This window comes from Pimephales promelas, chromosome 5 (assembly GCF_988280905.1).
Source record: "Pimephales promelas chromosome 5, fPimPro1.hap1.1, whole genome shotgun sequence".
NCBI classification, from domain to species: domain Eukaryota; kingdom Metazoa; phylum Chordata; class Actinopteri; order Cypriniformes; family Leuciscidae; genus Pimephales; species Pimephales promelas.
The window spans coordinates 27,343,680-27,364,799 of record NC_142773.1 but is presented as its reverse complement, the minus strand read 5'-3'; the positions used below and the strand labels follow the sequence as shown (position 1 = coordinate 27,364,799).

The following is a 21,120-nucleotide window of genomic DNA, read 5'->3' as shown; positions in this document are numbered from 1 at the left end:
TTCTTAATTCATAATATGAACAACATGTAAGGGTTATTCAAATTATGGAATTTAAACAAACTGACCTGAAAATCCCCTTGTCCCCAGAGCACCATTAAATGTTTCAGTTAATATACATTCACTATTAGACCTTTTTTTATGTATAAACATGAATAAATTCAGTCATATTAAAGTATTAATAATATATTTTAATGTTATAGTATTTCATGTCACAGTATACAACTTCATCACAAAAAATAAAATAAAAACTGCCCAAAACAGAAGTCTGGTTAATGCATTTGATTCAGATGAGAAAGGAGATCAGGAATTAGGAAGATTACATTTTAAATGCTGCTCACTGTACATTCATATATCTCTCGTATATACATACAAATGAATCACATTGCAAGACATTTAGTCTCTTAATAACACTTGGAAGATGGTGAATGTTTTTAAATGACATCTGACTCATTTGAATTTGCAAGAATAAATGGAGATTAGAAATCTCTTGCAACGGCTTTCTAAAGCTGCAATACATCCATGCCTATATATCAAAAATTAAAAATGCTGTCAAAGCATTCATTTCCTGACATGCATATACATTTTTAGGGGATATTGGGAAGTCAAAGCCATTGGAGAACATAGTACTGAAAGCATCCCTAAAATATTGCTCTGGACGGCATGGCAACATAGATGTTTTCACAGAATATGCAAGTGTCAGTCAAATACAGGACAAGTTGTATTTGCAATGTTCTTGCCATCACAGCACCCAGTACATATTTGGCTTTGACATGGTTCAAGTTCTCATTTGCATGTAGAATACATAGAAAGTAGTGTATCGTTCATTTTACATGACATAAAATACACACATAATGTGGTAATAAGTAAATGCCTAATAGAATAACAGCCCTTCATACCCAAAGGAGGGATTTATTAAAGCAAACCTTTGTTTCAGTCAATGGTCAGTTTTTGTATTTTATCATAATGCATTAATCAGTATAAGAGACAAAGAAACAGATAAATGTTAAACACCTCTGAGCAGTCAGCTGATCTAAGATCAGCTCATATTCACATTAAGAAGGCAAATAAAAAAATCCCATGATAACACTGTTAGTCATGAACAGGACCCCTGTGTTAATGAACCTATCATTAGCTGCTCAAAATGCTTTTATGATTTATAGAGTTTGTATCAGTCGCTTTGGTTAAAAGCGTCTGCTAAATGAATAAAAGTAAATGGATTTGGAGTTCTATTCAGTTTTTTTTTTCCTTGAGTCATCTGGATGAAGTGCTCTTCTGCTTTACTGATTAAAAATGAGGAAATAAAAGATCAAACTTCACTTAGGCTGCATTGATTTAATCAAAGATAGAGTAAAAACAGTAATATTGTGAAATATTATTGTTATATATTTAAAAGCGTTATTTATTCCTGTAATGGAAAAGCTGAATGCTCAAGATTTCTTGTTTGGTGCTCAAGTAAGTCATTTCTTATTATTATATTGTTGAAAACAGTTGTGCTTCTTGATATTTTTGTGTAAACTGTGAATTTCTTTTTCGGGATTCTTGAATAGAAAGTTTAAAAAAAAACAGCATTTATTTCATATGAAACAATGCAAGTCTTTACTGTAATTTTTGATCAATTTAATGCATCCTTGTGGAATAAAAGTATTCATTTCATTCATAACATAAAAATCTCACTGACCCCAAACTTAAAAACGGTAGTGTACCATTCCAGGATAGCATTATTGCCACGGTTTACAAATATTTGCAAAGTTCATTACCGTCTGCATGAGTAAAGCTATTGAGATCACCATAGTGTCATGGAAGCAATTCAGAACAGACATTTTAAACTCTGTATGTATAAGTCACTCCACATTAAGAGCAAGAAATGAAGTTGAGGGTCTTAAATAAAAAAAAATTAAAAAAAGAGAAATATAATTATAACAAGAGCACTTGTCATTGTACTGTACATTCGTCTGCTCAAAGTCAGCCTGTTAAAGCATACAGAATAAGATAATATAGAAATGTAGAATTAAACATTTTGATACATTTTCCTTTTAAACATGTATACCAAGACCTTCTAGTACTTGTTTAAAATAATAAATAATACATTTAAGTCTAGAACAAACGTGCTCCAATCATATTGCCTGATGGCAAATATTTCTTAGACACTTAGCCTCCTCCCTCAGGTTCCCAAAGCTCTTTCAACCTAAAATCATCAGTTTGTGTGAAACTTTGTCCTTCGCTAGATGTTGATTATGCCATAGACACGATGACTCGGAGAGTTGTTTTAAAAAAAATCTGTGAATCAGTCTGTGAAAAAAGTCACAACCCAAAATGCTGGCACTGAAGGCAGAATCTCTGCAAGTAATGGAAATGTATTTCTTCGTCATGGTAAAATGACATCAGTAATTTGAACTTCAAGATTTAAGTAAACAGTTGGAGCTCTTTGGAGTTTGTGCAGGTATCATGCTGTGTGACGAGCTTTCTCCCCGGGCCCATCGCTTATTCTCAAGTCATCTTGTCATGACCTTCATTATGCAATATTGCATTTTTGGTCTCATTTCCCTCTAGTCAGTCTGGATCTTTTGCTCTCTCTTTTTCTCAAGCTCTGGCCCAGTCTTCAGGCACTGTGTCTATTCTAGGACCAGCTGGGCTTAGTACATCACAGCCATTGCAGTAGGGGAGGTGGACGTCCCTGACCAGTGCTTACATAATGCATCCTCAAGAAAACATGCCAACTTTTCGCAGTCTTCCTGCAGGACACAGAAACCAGACAATCACATTCACACATAAAGCAAAACTACACACGCTATGTTTTTCAGTCCTTGCCACAGATGCCTATGAATTGCACACTAGGGGACTAAAAATGTACCATGTATATTGTGTTAAGAATCTTAAGTATTATGCCATGACTTTAAATTACTTCCTCAGATAAACTGCTTTATTAACCTTTTCATTTATATGCATCTCATTCTTTTTTTCTTTTTTACCATGGCAGTGATGCACATCTTCAAATAGTCATTAGGCTTATCACTACACTAAAATGTTATAAATTAAAAGGAAACCTTAAAGGTCCTCTACATCACAAATTCCAAACTTCCAAATTCCATTTTAAACTCCAACATTCAATTATCCAACTTACTTGACTCACATGTATACACAGTATAATTACGTAAAGCTAAATATTGCAAATCTGCTTGTTTATATTGCCACAAAATGTAAACCATACTGGTGAAATATTTAAAGATAAACCTACTTATACAATACACTCATGTAGAGCACATATAACAAATCTCAACTGCCTGATTGTTTAGATCCTTCTTAGGTGGGTAGATGCAGTCAGTATGGACTGCACAAAATACAACGAGAGTTAGAGGTGACTGAGTGGGGCAGTTTTATGTGATGATAAATCTAACATTGAGGCTAATTTGATCTGTTATTGTGTTAATTTTGTATTGTTATAGTATTTGTATTGTATTTTATTGTATTATTACTGGTAGACAGGTGACAGCTTCGGTTTTCGGTAGCTAATCGTCATACACTACGATACGAGTACTAAAATCAGCTGACATCTGCCAACTGGATGGAATCATAATCTGAAGCTAAAAAGATTGAGTCTGTGAAATTTGTCAACTCCAACAGCTCAAAACTATTTTCAACTTATATCGACTGCAAAACGAGGCAAAAATCTGAACAAAGGTAGTTTAGAGTATTCCAGCCTAAGATAAACAATAAAGCCTGATGGTTAGATGGAAGAACTCATGCTTACCTCACTGATGAAAGCATGGTGAACCAACTCACTAGCCAAATCTTTGGGACTGTCAGCTGTGGAAAAATATATAAAAAGGGGATATTTTAAAATAATAATAATAACAAATTATACATACATACATATATATACACACACACACACACACACACACATACTCATTTTTATTTATTCTTTAATTTATTAACTTTTTTATTAAATTCTTGTATTTATACAATTTATACAAAGAAAAGAACATATTTGAATGTAATTACTTACATGGCAAAACATCACAGCTAAGCTGACGGTGAAGTCTATCATCCATCTTTAAAAAGAGAGAGAGCTACAGAGAAAGAAAGGATAGATTATGCACAATATTTACAGAAGCCAAGTAAAACTGCAAGCCAAAATATTTTTTACTCACATGACTCCTTGTGCCTTCCTCATTTGCTTCCAGATTACATTGGATCTGTACAACCTGTACAAAAAAAAAAGCCAAACACATTAGGTATTTAAGAGGACAGAATTAACAATAACTAATAGAAAGTAACTAAAATACTGTTTGTACATGGATGAGATGCATTGATCACCATTTCTGGGAAATGTTGAAAAAAGTCAGCTTTTCAAATTGACCCTTGCTCATCATCAGGGTCATAACTGGACACACTTCCCATTAGTCACCCAAACATTTGTTGGCTAATATTTAGATTCAAAAAATACAACACAGCATTTCAAATGAACTGTTTTTAACTCAAAGGAACTGATTCACTAACATATTCAAACTTCCTAAAGCTTCATATGAGGCATAGCATCACTACTTGTGGTTAGTTACTCCCAACACTGCTTCTAACATAAACCTCCTTCTAACCTTTCTGGTTTCAGTCTCCAGTGGTTCTGGGGTCGGGGTCTTCACAGTCTCCATCTGTTCCTGTGACAAAGAAAGAGCGCGGGGGATAGGATGTGGCCGCTGGGAAGCAAAGTTCATCAGGGGATATATGCCATTTCTGTTCATGCAGAAGAGGAAAGGTTTCAAATCCACAAGCATGGAAACAAACACAATCTAAATCAAGGATCAGCTGATCTTCTCTATGACTCACTTCACATCCTCAAGAAATTTGTCCAATTCCAGAGGTGATACGTGAGAATACCTTGGAAAAAAAAGGGGGAAAAAATGCCTAAACTTGGGAAACAATCACAGAAGAGAAACATTTCACTTCACATTTTGTTTGAGAAACTCACTTTAAATGGACTCCAGGTCGGTCACGATGATTAATCTCTGCCATGATACCATTAGGGTCAAAAGACTTGGTCTTCTCTTCTACACAATTCTCAGGAAGGAGATCTGGAAATTATTTTTTTTAAAAGTTTAAGACTTAAACCAAATAGGAATGGAACAACAATTCCCTTTTGGATGATTGGGCCATTCATAACATTTCTGTTATTTCTCAGATCCAAATCAAAGCAATATTACTGGATGGTTTCAAGAAGGCATGAACAACAATGGTTTTTTTACATGTCCCACTTACACTGGTTATTGATAAAGCAATGCGCAGCAAGCAGTTTTAAGGAGTGGACCTCAAATAACACTCTGTGGAACAGCAGGTCATGAGCCGTGGGTCTCGACTTGGCTTCTGTGCGTACACACGACTGGATAAATTCCTGTCAGTGTGAAGAGATAAAGACATTCAATTAAACAAAAAGAATTAAGCAGAGCTGTTTAACTTATAAACATTATGTCTTTATGTCTTTTACCCTCATGAGAGGATCCTCAAGTGACTTTCCAGCATGATCAACGGCCTCTTTCAAAACTGCTGAGTCTCCATTGGCCTGGATTTCCAATACTGCCATCTAAAGGAGAATGGGGAATACAACATTAAAGGTCATAAATCAGTGTTGATTAAAATAGTATTATTTATATATTTATTATTTTAATTTTCAGACCTCCAAGGCACAGATACCAAATGAAAATATATCGATGGCATAGTCATCTTCAGCAACTGGAGAAGAAGAAATATATTGATGTATATTACAAATTATAAGCAAAACAATTTTTCTTTGTTTCCAGTTTGCAAAAGGTGTAAAAATGGTAAAAGGCATCAGATACTTACTTCCATACTCTGGAGCAAAAAAATGCTGGTTCCGCATTTCATCTCGATGTTGATGCACATTCCCATGAATCGCCTCAGCAAATACTAAGGCAAACGGAGACACAACATTAAAATTAAACTCTATTTATAACATTATATGGATGGAAGAATTTTAGCCAGTAAACATAAATAGATAAAATGTCTAGCACATGAGCTAGAGTCCAAAATAAATACTCTGAAGGGGGATGTGGGTCTTATTTTCTTTCTTTATGTCTTAGATTGTCAAAGCTGACAAGAAAAGTTACAGTGCATTACACAACTGCCAGGATTTTGGGCCAATATAAGCAAAGCATTGTTTAAGGAAGGAAGGAAAGAAATAGTCTAAGTATGGCCTGTGTTTTCATTCTGTTGAGATAACCACATTCATTTGCACATGGAGCTCAGAGTGGACTCACCATTTACAAACAGCCTGTGCCAAACTGTGAACGAAAGAAGAGACATAAACATCTATGTTAGAGATGATCAAAAAGTCAAATAATTTTGAGCTCAAAGGGATGGTTCAACCAAAAATGAAAACTATGTCATGAATCGTGTCGTTCTAAACCCGTAAGCCTAAATTAAATCTGTTCACCATATAAAGCGATTGCGTCTCTTCAAAAAATTTGGAGTAAACCATTCTTTCTACAGTCCCTTTATAACATTTTTTAAGCATCAAACTGGTAGTCAATGGAGAGTACAGAAAGCTCTTAGATTTCATCAAAAAGAAAAAAATCTTCATTTGTGTTACAAAGATGAATACAAGTCTTACGCGTTTGGAACAATGTGAGGGTGAGTAAATGATGACAGAATTGTCATATTTGGGTGAACTATCCCTTTGAATAAAAGGTAAAAGACTATTGTCAAACCTGAGCCGATCTTTATGAGGCCGTTGTGCTGAATGAAGATGGTGTCACAGGTCAGGTTACCGTGGATAATGGACGGATCACATGAATGCAAGTAACTAAAGAACGAAAGGATAAAACTTCAGTACCCACAAATTACCCACACAAAAAAAAAATTGTTTAAAAAACAATAAATTAATAAATAATTTTATTGTAAATATAAATGTAATATTTAAATAAAAGTTGCAAAACATTGCATGTTTAAAAATTTGAAGAAAAAAAAGCCCAAAACAAAACATTTATAATTAAAAAAAAATAATAATAATTTTTTTTTTCAAATAAAAAAGTTTTTCTTTATTTCTAATAAATATAGAGACAATTTTTAATTTATAAGAGAATTAAAATTGTATTGGTTTAAAAGCTGAAGTGTGTAACTTTTAGCGCCATGAAAATTTTTTCCTCAAACATTCCCCTCATCTGCCATTGGCCAAACAAACAGACAGCCCGCCTCCAAACGGCCACCATTGGTTGAGTCAATGTTGCTATGCTAAAATGCTCAAGATGTTCAAACAAACAAGTAATGTTTTGGTAGCCACAGAGCCACCGTGTTTACACTTTTGTACAAATCAACCTACATATAACTGTCTCTGTATATTAAACTGGGAAAATATTTTTAGTTTACCTACACACTTCAGATTTCACAGCAAATTTGCAGATGATTTCCAGAATCAATATTGAATTCTCAATGTCCTACCTGAGTGCAGAAAGTATCTGCGTGCACCAACGCTTCCATGCCTGAGACACACAGAAAGTACCAGTGTGTTAAGTGTTTGTCATATTTCTGCCAGAAGGTGGTGTAGTCCTCCAGCTTTTCACTTTCAATGTTCGATGAAACGTCTCACCTTCACATTCATAGTTTTGTGGTTTTTCTTTGTCTTCTTCAAAAACTGCTTGAGACTTCCAGATGACATATATTCAGTGATAAAAATCACCTGTGTGGCACGAAAAGAAAGAAAACATGAATATCTGAATTCAGGGCAAAGTTCACACAACCGTTTGCTTTTATCAGTTGAGTTTTGAGACTCACCCTCGCTCTGCTCTCTCTCATGTCCAGCCAGTACTTGTGAAATTTTACGATATTCGGATGCTCCACCTGCATAAGGTTCTCAAACATCTCTCGTATCCGCTCCTGCGCAACACAAAGTACATACACGCTTGGTTTCACATTTCAAGCATTTTGTCTGTCACCGTACCACCATTCCAGAATGATGACGTTCCAATACAGTAACATTTCACAGATGTTTGTGGTGTAGCATGCCAAGTATCCCTCCCAGAATACTGATGTTGGAAAACAAGCATGGTCCGACTCCTACCTCAAAGGACTTGAAAACCTTCTTGTCTGAAAACTGCACTTCATTCCACACCACCTCCACCCCCTCTTCAGTGTCCATGGCCAAGTACGCACTCTCAATGCCTGGGACATTTCCTTGACTGACCTAAACCAGAGAGAGAGAAAAGAGTGGAAAGAGAGTTTTAGTGCTGCCAAGTTCAAACAAAGTACCATTTAGCCAGTGATATCTGCAATATTTACTTCATATTGCACAACTTTGTACAATGTTTGCGAACGTGATATTTTAGTATCAACTTCTAGGTATTGTAAGTACAGGAAATTAGTATTTCTGTGAAAGAACACCCCCTTCTCCACCCCCCTGCTCCACAACTCTCCCATGGTGCAAGTTGTGGTTTGGGTTGTGATGGTCGAGAATGAAAACACAGCCTTTTAATGGCCTGTAAATTCTTGTCTGTTTTGGTCTTTGTAATGCTGTAAATGAAGTTCACAAAACCGAAGAGGGTACACTGCTGTTTGCTCACCAAACACTTCAAGTCTCCACCTTTTTTGGACCGAACCAGACCTTTTATTATCACAACTGTATAAAGGAAAACAAACCATCCAGGGTTTTCATATTTTGATTTTCTATATTTAAAGCCTGAATTTGCTCCCCTCCAGCAGATCATTGAAAACAAGTTATGTGTTTTGGAGACAGACACAACATGAACCAGTCACGCTGAGATACAGCTGCCCTCTAAAAGGCCTTGGATGGATTTAACTATCTCAGATTTAAAAACATGACTACAAATTGATAATACTGTTTGGTAGGTTTAAACAAAGAGCTTTTTCATTTGTCAGGGCATTCAGGAACAACAAAATAGGAATAGAACAAGCTGTACATGTTAGGGAGTCATTATAATGTTTACTACGCTCGCTAAATAGTATCAAGTAGCAATTCAAGCTCAGATAATGTGCTTGATTGATTACAATATCCCTATAAAGTCTATGAAGGTTCATCTTAAAAATGTTTATTTTGGTATTACAAGCGCATTGACTTGTCACTTGCCAGTCGCCATAGTGTTCCAGGCTCAGAGGTTAAAAAGTGACCATTAAAAGGACAACCTCAGGGCAACCGTAAAACAGAACTTTTACTGATAATGACAGAGCACAGAAAAGCTGGGTTATGTAAGGCAGAGAACACAAGGACACCAAAAACATGTCCGACTACATTTGGAGTTAATTCATTCCCTAGATGCTGCACAAACAGAAAAGGAATGTCTTTGAAAACAAATTAAAAAAAAAACTTTCAAGTTCTCCTAAGAGTATCCTTCTGCCCAGCTGGCGACTACAAATTATGGGCAATCAAAGGCGGCTGACCCTGGATAAGTATTGAACCTCAGCATGCTCCAGTGACGTATATATAATGTTAGTAGGATTTATCAAATTATGGTCTATTAGCCATGGTGCATTTTAAATCAATGTTTAAAATGCAGTATGCATATGGGTTGTTGATGATGTCTACTTTAGCATGCCCTAAAACTATTGCAATGTTCTAAAATTAATTAATTTAGGAGCATTTTTATACAGAACCAGTACCAAAAAAAAAGGGAATGGAATGACGTCCAGTTGAGCTAGAAAGATAAAGATGGCGTCTGAAAGTTGCGGCTGGTCGTCAAGTTTGTGTGTAAATGTACATTTTTGTTCAACGTGTTTCACTTATGTCATTTCTAGAAAGAAATTAATATTTTAGTCATTAAAGATTCACTTCGTTTTCTCCAAAGCTCACTCTATTTTGCTGTAGATCATTAAACCTTTACGCTACACTAGAACGCTGTCTGAAATCAGTTTCGTGAGGCACCTTCGTGCGCAAACACTGCCTGATAGGCCAACGAGGAATCAAATCAGCTGCCAAAGCTTTCGGACACAGCCCTGAAGTGATCAAACAAAGTCTGATTCCCGAACACATGGCTCTTATGAGTCGTTTCTTTTAAGTGACTCGAAAACATAGGGCTACACTATGACCAGTGTAATCCGATTCTTGAACAAATGACTCTTTTGAGTTCGTTGTTTAAAAAACAAAACAAAATGTAATCCAATTGCCAAACTAATTACTTTTAGGACCAGATTCATTTAGATTACTCAAAATCAAACTTTGTTATTAGTGTAGGTCTACTCCAACTGAACAAAAGACTCTTATGAGCCAATTTTTTTAAGTGAATCAAAACACAGAGTGTGAATGAATGATTCTTATAAGCAGTTTTTTTTTTTTTAAGTGAATCAACAACATACATTGTGACAAGTGTAATCAGATTACTGATCGAATAACGTATGAGCCAGTTCTTTTTATAGCCAAATCAAGAACTTGCAGCACAGGCAAAAAAAACAGCTGATATAAATCTCACAGTCAGTGCTTTTAAAATTCTTTCTGACATGAACCACATGAAAGCTTTCCCAATGAAAACAAACATTACGATCTTCATTTCCTGCCCTTTCATCCCCTAACCTGCATCTGTCACAGATCCGTTTTCAGCTGTATTACCTCCTCCTGCATAAATTATGTAAGAAATCTAATAAGTTGTTCTGTGGAACCACTTTCATCTCTGGAAACCTGACCCTGAATGCTTAATTTTCTCTACTACGTCCTAAACATCTGAGGATTAACAGAGAGAAAATGTGAATGGCTTGCATGCATACTTGAATGAATCAGAGCTTTATATCCAGGTGCAGCTTTTCAGATATACAATTATCATCAAGAATGGTAAATGGTAAATGGACTGCATTTATATAGCGCCTTCATAGACCTAATGGCCACCAAAGCGCTTTACATTTTGCCTCACATTCACCCATTCATACACTCATTCACACACCGACGGCGGTGTCAGCCATGCAAGGCGCCAGCCAGCTCGTCGGGAGCAGCTGGGGTTAGGTGTCTTGCTCACGACACCTCGACACTTGGTCAGGTGGAACCGAGGATTGAACCACCAACCTTTCGGTTCGTGGACAACCCACAAGAATGGTGCTTCAATTCAGCACACTAACCCCAGATGCATGGGCCCCATAGACAGGACTTAACATTTTGTCTGGGTACAAAGAAGAGCCTCACTCTGTGGCATCAGGTCACCTTTCTCCATTCAAAAAGGTAGCCACCCCATAGACCACTGATTTTAACTGACATACAGGACAAAATCATGTCTGTACCGTAATTTTGGAACAAAATGGTTTGTGTAACACTCTTAGCAGGAGAGAGACCCATTCCAGATGTTCCAGATGTGAAAATAAGCAATCCTTGTTAGCTAAAGTGTCAGTGTCACTCAAGACCACCAAACAGCCTGAGGGGACCACATACTCAGGGGTCTGGGGGCGGAGATGAACACATTGCATGACACAACATGAAAGAGAGATACAAAGGTGCTTCTCTGCATTTTTGTGGTAAAGCTTTCCAAGAATTGAGGAGTTGCCTAAGATGAGCAGAAATGCTGGTATTCGCCTCTGTCATTCACCGCCCACTATTTTAAAGGAAAACAAGCCACTTTGACCCCCAGAGTGTTTGATGCTATCAATTTATGAGCTGACAGAAAGTAATAAATGGCCCCAAAAAAAAAAAAAGTCGAAGAACCACTGCATTAGCATCATATATTTTATGGAACTGTTGTGCGATCAAGACCTGTCTGGAACTACTTTAGCCGCGCGTTTTCCTGAAAATAATTGCACACCTTAGGCTTAGAATGTCCGTCAACCAATCAGAATCAAGCATTCAACTGCCCCATAGTAAAAACACACGATCACAATCTCAATTCAAAAACCTACACGATCTTATTCCTAAATGACAACAATTCAGCTATTTAAACCTTTGATACGTTTGATCACTGCGAAACATTCAAATCTGCGTTCGCACTGCCGTTGACACAGAGAGAGTAGTTGTCATGAAAGGTTCTTAGGTTAACTGCCATTTTGAATTTAACCAATAGCACACAATGTATAAAGGTCAGATTTCAAACTTTTCACAAGTCAACTTTATAAAAAAAATGTGTACACTGAAAGTATTTTATCAGAAAGACGTTTCATCAGCTGAACAGTCGAATTGTTGTTAAACAACAGTGCAATCCATTGAATGCACTTCATTCTGTCCCTCACAGCCTCGTTTTCATTCCTGTCAAAATAAAAATGGCACTACCCTGACTAAGGTCTATGGCTATGAAACAGCTTAACAGACTTTTTAAAAAAAAGTATTTTCAACCACACAGTATCATTATTACAATAATTCAAATTATCATCTTAGTACTAGGACAAATGTTTACAGTTAGGATATAGACACTGATGTCTACGGTAGCAAATCAACCTTTTGAAAGTAATGTGACACTTCAAATAAAGATTGCATCAATTGCATCATTACACCAATAGTTTGATGACTAGAGTGTTTTGGGTTCAAGTATGTGATATAATATCACACATTCATGGAATTGATTTTCCAGTGGATCCAGAGGTGTGTTTATAAGGTAATTTTATCTAACTCTAACCTCCCACATAGTTCAAGCTATTAAGCTTGCTGAAATGTTGTTGATAAGAGCTAAAAGATAAGTACATTGCATTAAAATGGAAACAAGACATTATGTGCTAGAGATCACATATTCAATGACAGGCAGAGGTGAATTATTTTATAAAATCTAGAAAACCCTTTTTGAAATCTATTAAAAAAATTGACACATGATTGATTTTCAATCAGTTGATCTAAGTGTTGATTTTAGATCTGATTTGTTGATCTAACTGTTGATTTTCAGTTGATTTTCTAACTGTATTGTATCTCCCTTATTCCTTTTTTGTGTATGTTTTTCCTTTGTGTCTTGTCTGACGTTCGTTGGTATTATTGTTATATAAAAAAATTAAAAAACAAAACTATATTAATAAAAAATATTAATTCAATCGTTCAAGACGTTCATTTAAAAACGCTGATTCATCCAGATGAAAAAAGTGAAGTCTTCAGGATTGAGTCATTGAAACATTAGTTACATATTTTAAATAGACTGCAGCAAATAACGGTTTGTCAGAACCTCTTGTAAATTATGTATGTTATTTTGTTTAATTGTCTATTCAGAATCATGGGAGATTTTAAACGAAAAATCACATCTAGTGCAGTGTGAAAATCTAGTGCAGTGTGAAACCTTTTTGGATTTTTTGGATATTACAAGGATTAAATGCTAACCCAGGGTTTAATATGAACAACATATACAGTGTACACACATACATACTTAATGGTTTTTCAAACATCAAAAAAGAGACAATAATAGACAGAAAGACCCTTCATATAACAAAAATATGTACAATATGCAAAATGAAACAAATAAAACTAAAGGGAAGGATGACGCTATACAAGGCCAACCTCTCCAACAAAGTATAGTTACAATATTTACAAAAAGTAAATGTCACAAATCTGAAAAAAAAAAAAAAATCCTTGTCCTTGTGGCTAGATAAATAAAAACTGGTTCCCACATTTTGTTGAATTTTTCAGAATTCCCAGAAATGGTGTATCTAATTGTTTCCATGCGTAACGTAGAAGTAAATGGATAGCCAGTCAGAAAAGGGGGGCGTAGTATTTTTCTTCCACAAAAGCAGGATAACTTTCTAAGCTACTGTTATACTATATTGAACAGGTAATCGTACCTTTGGCCTGAGAGACTCCAGTGAGTATGACCAACACAAGGGTCTTGTTAATCATGGTTTAAAAATGACTAGTTGAACATTTCCCTTAAAGGGGTGGTTTACTGCTTTTTTTCTTTGCATGATTGTGTATATGGGGTGCAATATAACATGTCTTCATGTTTGTTTGTTTTTAAAAAGCCTTATTTATCATAAATTTCCCTTTTATTGTAAACCGCTTTCTCCTCTGTCATTTGAAAGACCGGTTGACTATGAAACCACTCCCCCAGAAACAGGCAATGGGCTCAGATTGGTTAGTTGGGCCGGTGAGTTGAGATTGGCTAAACTGCGAAGTGCATGTTGTCCAGAAACTTCACGCCCATTACCTTTAAGGGCGAAAGTTGCATGTGCTCCAGTCAATGTAAATGGTGTCAATACTGCCGTATCAGTTTGAGCCAGAATCAGACCCAGAAACCGGCGATGAAGAGAGTCAAGCAGAACCTCCCCAAACACGGCTCTTACAAAACGTTTCTGAATGGTAATTTTTTTATTATTATTCATTATATTTATTTGTTATATTTATTATATATTATATTTTTGTTATTAAACAGCACAGAGAGCTAAATTGCGATTGTAATTTTCAGGAACATAATCAAACATAAATTTTAGCCATTGTTGACGAACTACAACGTCCGTGGGAAGCCCGAACACAGAAGTCCTGACAGCTGGCTGAAAATAACACACTTTCGACAGCAGAATATGGCTACAGCTCTCCACTATTGCTCTTCCTCTCTGACAAAGCCGCAGAAATATGGTCATGCCCTTTTTTGCATATTCCGGAGGGAGGTATGATGTAAATTTAAGGGTTAGTTACGTATAAAAACCAGGAAGTATCTCGTTGTAGTCCCATTCGAGTCATTAGCCATTAAACTACCTGATTTTTAGGATTTTTAAGACGATATCTCAGCTAATGTTGAACTTTCAGCACACCAACATTACACACTATTTAAAATGGAAAAAGTGAAATCGCAAACCACCCCTTTAAAGTTATCGGGAATTACAAATTGTCAAAATGGAATGAATCGCAATCACCGCTGATCGTCAGGTACCTAGACGCTCTGAGAAGACCATCAGTTGGACCATTCCTGAGATTCACACACTTGGCAGTCACAAAGGAACTATTCAACGTGATAATCCTACGGGTAAAGTGTCAAACTCGTCAAGCTTTCATTGCATCCTCTACCAGCTTAAGCTGTATTGTGTAACTTTTACCAAAGAAAGAGTGCTGACAGATGCGTCCTATTTTCAACTCCTGCCTGAGGGTGTCCCTCTCCCAAAGCGCTCAACCTTTTATCTTGCACTTACATATGGAATAAAAGAGTAGGCAAAATCAGCAGTTGAATACCGCTGCTTTTGGGTAAACAAAGTAGGTGTTTTCTAAAGTAGGAGGATGAAATAAGGCAGGGGCCGAAAGTTGCACTCTTGCGTAAATATGTTACTGTTTGTGATCTGCAGGATGGTTTTGTTTTACACACCAGGATTCAGAAGCCCGAAAAAAAAGGCAAGTGGTGCCTAATCCACCACTTTACTACTGTACACAAACCTGAACCTTTTAAAAGCCACATCAGTACAAGTCCACCACTGGGTTTGAAGTGACACTTTTAAAGTGAGGATCTGTCACAGTCGGCTTGAAGGATTAAAGTCTGCAGCATTTACCAAGATGACAGCTCTAGCTTTGAATGGGTTAATGCAAAAAACTATCAATGCTGATGAACTTGGAAGGATCATAAACAAAGAAAGGTGCAATATTTAGCAGACGACATCAGATGACTTAGTAAAAAGAGAAGAAGAGAGAATGACAAAAAAGAGGAAAGTAAACAAAGAGCATTATAGAATAAAATCATGATGTGATGTCCACACAAAACAGTGTTAGTCACCACACTCACGACTCATGAATGCCCTGCATTGTGACGCTCAAGATGTGGGAAGCCATGGTGTGAACCTACTGAAAGCTCTCCATTTCTAGACATTATTTTTCTTCCTCTACTAGCTTTCGCTTTCTTTTGCAAAGTTCTGAAAACTGGTATTTTACAAAGCTGTGCCGAGAGAAGAACACCTGCAGCAACCAAACCAAAACTATACAGCTTTGATAAGATAAACAAGTAGTTTTGACCTAACTTTTTGGTTGGTTGAGAGATCAGCCTGAATACAACAATCACAATCATGTCTAAAAGACCCCCTTTGGTGAAAAAGTTTTTAATGTTGTTTATATGTCAACATTATGTGGTGCTTTTAATATGCTTTAAGACAAGCCATGTGCAAATTCATGTCAACACCATTGTAGAGAATTTTCTCCTTAAAACTGCAGTGAAAAAAAAAAAACATTACGTGACGTAATGGGCACAAAGTGCCCCCATTGGATCTGACGTCACCTAAGGGCCTCTCTCGATAGGCTGCTGCAGTTGGCGCAGGACAGCCAATACGCATGAGAGCCGTCTTGCATATGTCTGCATGCTGCCGAAAAAGCGTTTTACAATAATTCAAAATTAAGGATAATTTTTGGCTACAATATCTAATGGAAAAGAGGTTTTCCCCTAGCATTAGATATTAAGCAGTACGAGAGAACCTCACAAGAGAAAAAAATTAAACTCATGCAAACAACGATCTCCTAGATAAGAAGCTGACACATGGATATGGGAAGCTACATAAAGGGGTCACTTGTCTTTACTTGTAACATTGTGAAACACGATTTCAAATAGTAAACACATTCTACTCCCTAAAGAGATACTCCACCCAAAAAAAAAAAAAGAAAGAAAGAAAAGAAAATTCTGTCATCATTTACTCACCCTCATGTCATTCCAAACCAGTAAGACTTTCTTCTGTGGAACATAAAAGAAGATATTTTTAGAAATGTGTATTTTGTCCATACAATGGAAGTCAGTGGGCTCCAATGTTGCCTGTATCCCAAAATTTATCAAAATATCTTCTTTTGTGTTCTACAAAAGAATGAAAAAAAATGCATCTAGGTTTGGAATGACATGCAAATCAATTTATGTATTACAACTTGATTATACCATAAAAGGTCTGGGGTTTCATATAATGTATAATGATAGAAATTAAAAACGCACAATTAAGCATGTGCACATTGCTCACATAAAGGCACAGCATTGCATAATCCACAAATGGATCAAACATGCCATCCGCTGCATGCCTATTCTTTATAAATACATAATACTTGTTAAAATATCAGGGGCGGGTAAACTTATAAAGAAGCTATATATTTATCACAAATTAATATTTCACAGAAATGCATTATATGCACCTGAATTTAAACATTTAAGAATGATTTGCTAATGAATCATTTAGACTAATTTGTGAATCTGTCCGACTCCCAAAAAAAGCCCACAAACCCCAAATTATGGCCTTCAAGCAAGTTTTACTCTACACACAGTTAATATCTAGCAGATAAAAAAAATCAAAAACAGAACAGAATAAAACAAGAATACTTTCATTTTCAAGCCTGGAAAACAGAATTTGATATTTTCAGGCTTTTCAGGACCATGGGAACTGTGTAAATAAATCATTAGGGTAGATTAAATGATTTTAGCCATTATTTAACCCTCACCAGAGGAAGTAAAGCTGAAAGCTGAATGGAATTTCAGTTATAACTTGTATCTGACAGTTCTGGTCTAGTTACTGCTAGTCAGTCACATGAGACTCATTTGGGATTCTTAAGCCTTGTTCACACTACATGATTTTAAAACGTCGGGCTGAACTGTGCAGTTCACACTACATGACTTTCTCTCTGTGAAATCAGGAGTGCTCAAGTTGTTGAGCCGTTCACACCAAACGACACATCGTGATTGATCTGCAACTGGAGCTGACGCACTACAGGATTTGACAACAACTCTGTCACCCAACGATTAAATCTCGTCTACAAACCACGTTTTGTCACGAAAAATCACGCGATAAAACGAACCGGAAATGACGCAAAACAGCACAGCACGCGCAACAATACCCAGCGAAGAAGACAAAGAATAAACACGACACACAAGTATGGAGGTTAGACAAAAGCTTGTGGTCCAAACTGTGTGTGCAATTATTTGCTCTGAGACAAAACACAAAAAAAGAAAAAATAAGAGAGTATGGGTGAAAGAGTGGATCCGTTTACGCGATCAGCAGGGATTGTCTGTGCTACAGAGAGAGTTGGAGGTGAGTACAGCATGTTTATATCGGAGATGTAGCTGCATGTTTATGTTCGGCTGACGCCCGCATTTTGTTAAAAAGTCAAAGTTTTGTGGGCTGTGATAAAAAGCCGTGTTTCTTTATTTATTTATCGTTGTAATAGAATAATGATAGGACAGGCTTCAGGGAGTTGCTGCGAATGACGGCGGAGGAGTTTGATTTTTTGCTGGATAGAGTCCAGCATCTTATAACAAAGCAGAACACCAAGATGAGACGTGCAATACCACCTAGAGAGCGTCTTTCTTTGACCCTGCGGTTCTTGGCAACAGGTTTGTATGATTTCGTTTTAAACGAACATTCCATGAATGTAGTGATAACATTTTTGTCTGTCTGGGTAACTTATGTATCTGAACTTTTTGGTGTCATGCAGGTGAAGCGTTCAAGTCCCTCAGATTCCAGTACAGGATGGGCACCAGCACCATCTCACAAATAGTGATGGAAACCTGTACAGCTCTGTACCAGGTTATGAAGGAGGATTTCTTGAAGGTAAGGAGTCATTACAAAATGCAAAGATATACATTTTTAAATAGAACACCAACAACGTCAACATTGTGGACATCGACAATATACAGTGGACTTTCCTTTTTCATACAAGTATTTTGATAAAACATAAGTAAATATATTTATGTCTACACATACTTGAATGTTTAATCTATAGTTTACCTTTATATACATATTTAAATGGATTAATGCTGCGTTCACATGCTATGGAAAATAGGATATTTTCCACTTGTGAACTGGTATTTACCAGTGTGTTGCGTTCAAGTGCTTTTGTTGTCATAATGTTGTGAAAAGATGGAGATCCAGACCTGTTATTTAGCTAAAACTATTTTAGATTGTTTAAGTCATCTGCAACAACAAGAACATGATTTATCAAAACTCAAAAGGTAAATAATATGCTGTATATTTTCTTGATCATATATATTTTTTACCATTCACGACTCTCGCCGGGCTCTCCGCCATTTTGTAATGGTCAAAGGTTATCTCATCTCGGCAACTCGTCCATCAAAATATTCTACGAGTTGCCCAGTGGAAAATACCACATGAGGGGGGGTTCATGTGCATTTTCCACGTCGGCTTTTGGTATTTACCATAATGACCATAGCACATGAACGCAGCATAAGTTAGAAGGAGTTTGACTCAAAGTATGACTATCCAATTTTGTTGTACATATAACTGTGTTCATGAATGCATATAATAATTCAGTCATTGACTTTTGGTGTTTCCTATTATTTTAGACTCCATCGACGGAGGGAGAGTGGCACCAAATAGCAATGGACTTTGAAAGGAAGTGGCAGTTTCCACATTGCCTTGGGGCACTGGATGGAAAACACATTTACATACAGCCTCCAAGAAAGAGTGGAAGTTTTTACCACAATTACAAGGGCAGGTTCTCTGTGCTTATGATGGCTGCAGTAGATGCGAACTACAAGTTCATCTACGCAAGTGTGGGTACCCAAGGTCGAGTTTCAGATGCCGGACTGTTTGCTCATTCTGACCTGCGCAAAGCAATGGACCAGGGAAGACTGCGCTTTCCCCCACCCGAGCCCTTGCCCAATTCAGACACAGTGATGCCCTACATGTTTGTGGGAGATGATGCATATCCCTTACGGCATGACCTAATGAAGCCATATCCATTCAGGCAGATGGAGCACAGTCAGAGGGTCTTTAACTATCGTTTGTCTAGGGCACGAAGGGTGGTAGAGAACGCATTTGGCATTCTTGCGAACCGGTTGAGAGTGTTTAGGTCGACCATATGCTTGGAGCCAGACAAGGTGGTGAAGATAACAATGGCTTCTCTGTGCATCCACAACTTCCTCTGCGAGCGCAGGTCAGAAGCATATGCCCCTCCAGCTTTTGCAGACTGGGAGACGGCTGACCACAACATGGTTGATGGGCAATGGAGGAATCATGGCATGGGTGCTTTCCAACCGATGGAGAACACGTCACATCGCAATTATACAGCGACAGCAAAAATGCAACGAAATCTGATGCGGGACTACTTTGTCTCACCGGCAGGAAGTGTTTCTTGGCAGGATCAACACATTTAAAAAGGAACTGCCATAGAGTTATCCCTGCAAACAGCAGTTTAAAGTAATTTTTGGACATTTTTTTATTATCTTTTGTGTGGTCAAAAGTACTGTATTAATAAAGAATATTGTTTTGATATGATTTTTTGTAGTGTTTTTATTCAGTTTGTTATTTCAATTGCATACAAATCCAACGGTGGAGGGGCCCGTTTCTACAAGGAGGTTCAACCAACTCTAAATTAACTTGAAATCTGAGTCGACTTATCCTGAGATGGGAAACTCTGAGTTTTCGGTTACAGAACAGCTGAAGTTTGTTCAGTCTACTCTAAGTTGATTGACTCTGAGTTAAGTGCGTGCACTACAACTATAAAAAGCCATTATCAATGGAGCACAGATATTTTGAGTCACCATGGCAACAACGCCAGACAAAAAGAGGTCTTTATATTTCTCAGTAGCAGAACTGTTTTAGCTTGGAAGAAAATAGTTGCTGGAGTCAATGCTTAAGTTTACATTTTAATTCTTATTGTACAGTGTTGGGTGTAATTCATTACCAAGTAATCTAAATACTGTAATTCAATTAAAGTTATTATGCTTAATTCCTCTGTAATTTAAAGTACAATCTGATGTAATTGTATTAAATACTGCATAGACTTGAACAATTCTGCTTAAAACAAGTGAATTTAACAAAAGGAATATTTGTAATGTTCTCCCTCTACACACTCTGTTTAATTCAAGAATAATTCATGCAATTGTATATTGTTAATTTGAAAGCATTAAAAATACAGTTGATATGGGATTTAGTAATTATTAAATACAGAATATAAATATAGTAATTATTACGTTAGTCTAATTTTACTATTGAAGATGTAATTTCTAGTCAGTAATTAAAAAGAGAATATTAGAGGTGAAACTGAAGAACAGTATGTCATTCAACCTAGTTTAAATTTTCATCTAGGTGCAATCCTGCAGGCATTAAAAGAACGTGGCAGCAGTTGAAAATGAAATATAAAAACATAATTCAGTCAGGTAAAAGGCTTGAGCATATCAATTATATGGAGAGGAGATGGAGATGCAGAGGAGATGGAGTGAGATAACTCTGAATATACGTTACCTCTTTTTCAGAAACGGGCTTGACTTACCCTGCTTTCCCAGGTTTGACAAACCTCCTATTCTGAAATGGAAAACC

At 36.6% G+C, this 21,120-nt stretch overlaps 2 protein-coding genes across 3 annotated transcripts in view; one reads left to right on the top strand and one right to left on the bottom strand.

Annotated features, from left to right (window-relative positions):
- Positions 1–167: 167 nt before the first annotated feature.
- The window catches only part of nrbp2a (nuclear receptor binding protein 2a), a 50,798-nt gene continuing 29,845 nt past the window's right edge, over positions 168–21,120 (bottom strand). The window contains exons 2-19 of one of the 2 annotated variants that reach the window (XM_039676475.2): positions 16,506–16,538; positions 8,069–8,191; positions 7,783–7,884; positions 7,598–7,687; positions 7,450–7,490; positions 6,720–6,814; positions 6,270–6,293; positions 5,836–5,919; positions 5,669–5,724; positions 5,480–5,575; positions 5,254–5,386; positions 4,967–5,069; positions 4,825–4,875; positions 4,596–4,731; positions 4,152–4,205; positions 4,007–4,070; positions 3,749–3,804; positions 168–2,732 (exon numbers count right to left, since the gene is read on the bottom strand). In XM_039676475.2, the coding sequence (XP_039532409.2) occupies positions 2,634–2,732; positions 3,749–3,804; positions 4,007–4,070; positions 4,152–4,205; positions 4,596–4,731; positions 4,825–4,875; positions 4,967–5,069; positions 5,254–5,386; positions 5,480–5,575; positions 5,669–5,724; positions 5,836–5,919; positions 6,270–6,293; positions 6,720–6,814; positions 7,450–7,490; positions 7,598–7,687; positions 7,783–7,884; positions 8,069–8,191; positions 16,506–16,538 (1,440 nt within the window). In that variant the 3' untranslated portion in view covers positions 168–2,633. The remainder of the gene's footprint in view (positions 2,733–3,748; positions 3,805–4,006; positions 4,071–4,151; positions 4,206–4,595; positions 4,732–4,824; positions 4,876–4,966; positions 5,070–5,253; positions 5,387–5,479; positions 5,576–5,668; positions 5,725–5,835; positions 5,920–6,269; positions 6,294–6,719; positions 6,815–7,449; positions 7,491–7,597; positions 7,688–7,782; positions 7,885–8,068; positions 8,192–16,505; positions 16,539–21,120) is intronic. The other variant, XM_039676476.2, reaches the window with a different exon arrangement.
- Positions 17,398–20,076, top strand: LOC120475229 (uncharacterized). Its single transcript, XM_089131212.1, has 4 exons — positions 17,398–17,871; positions 18,008–18,173; positions 18,275–18,390; positions 19,143–20,076. The coding sequence occupies exons 1-4, from the start codon at positions 17,716–17,718 to the stop codon at positions 19,953–19,955; spliced, it is 1,251 nt and encodes a 416-aa protein (XP_088987338.1). The 5' UTR covers positions 17,398–17,715; the 3' UTR covers positions 19,956–20,076.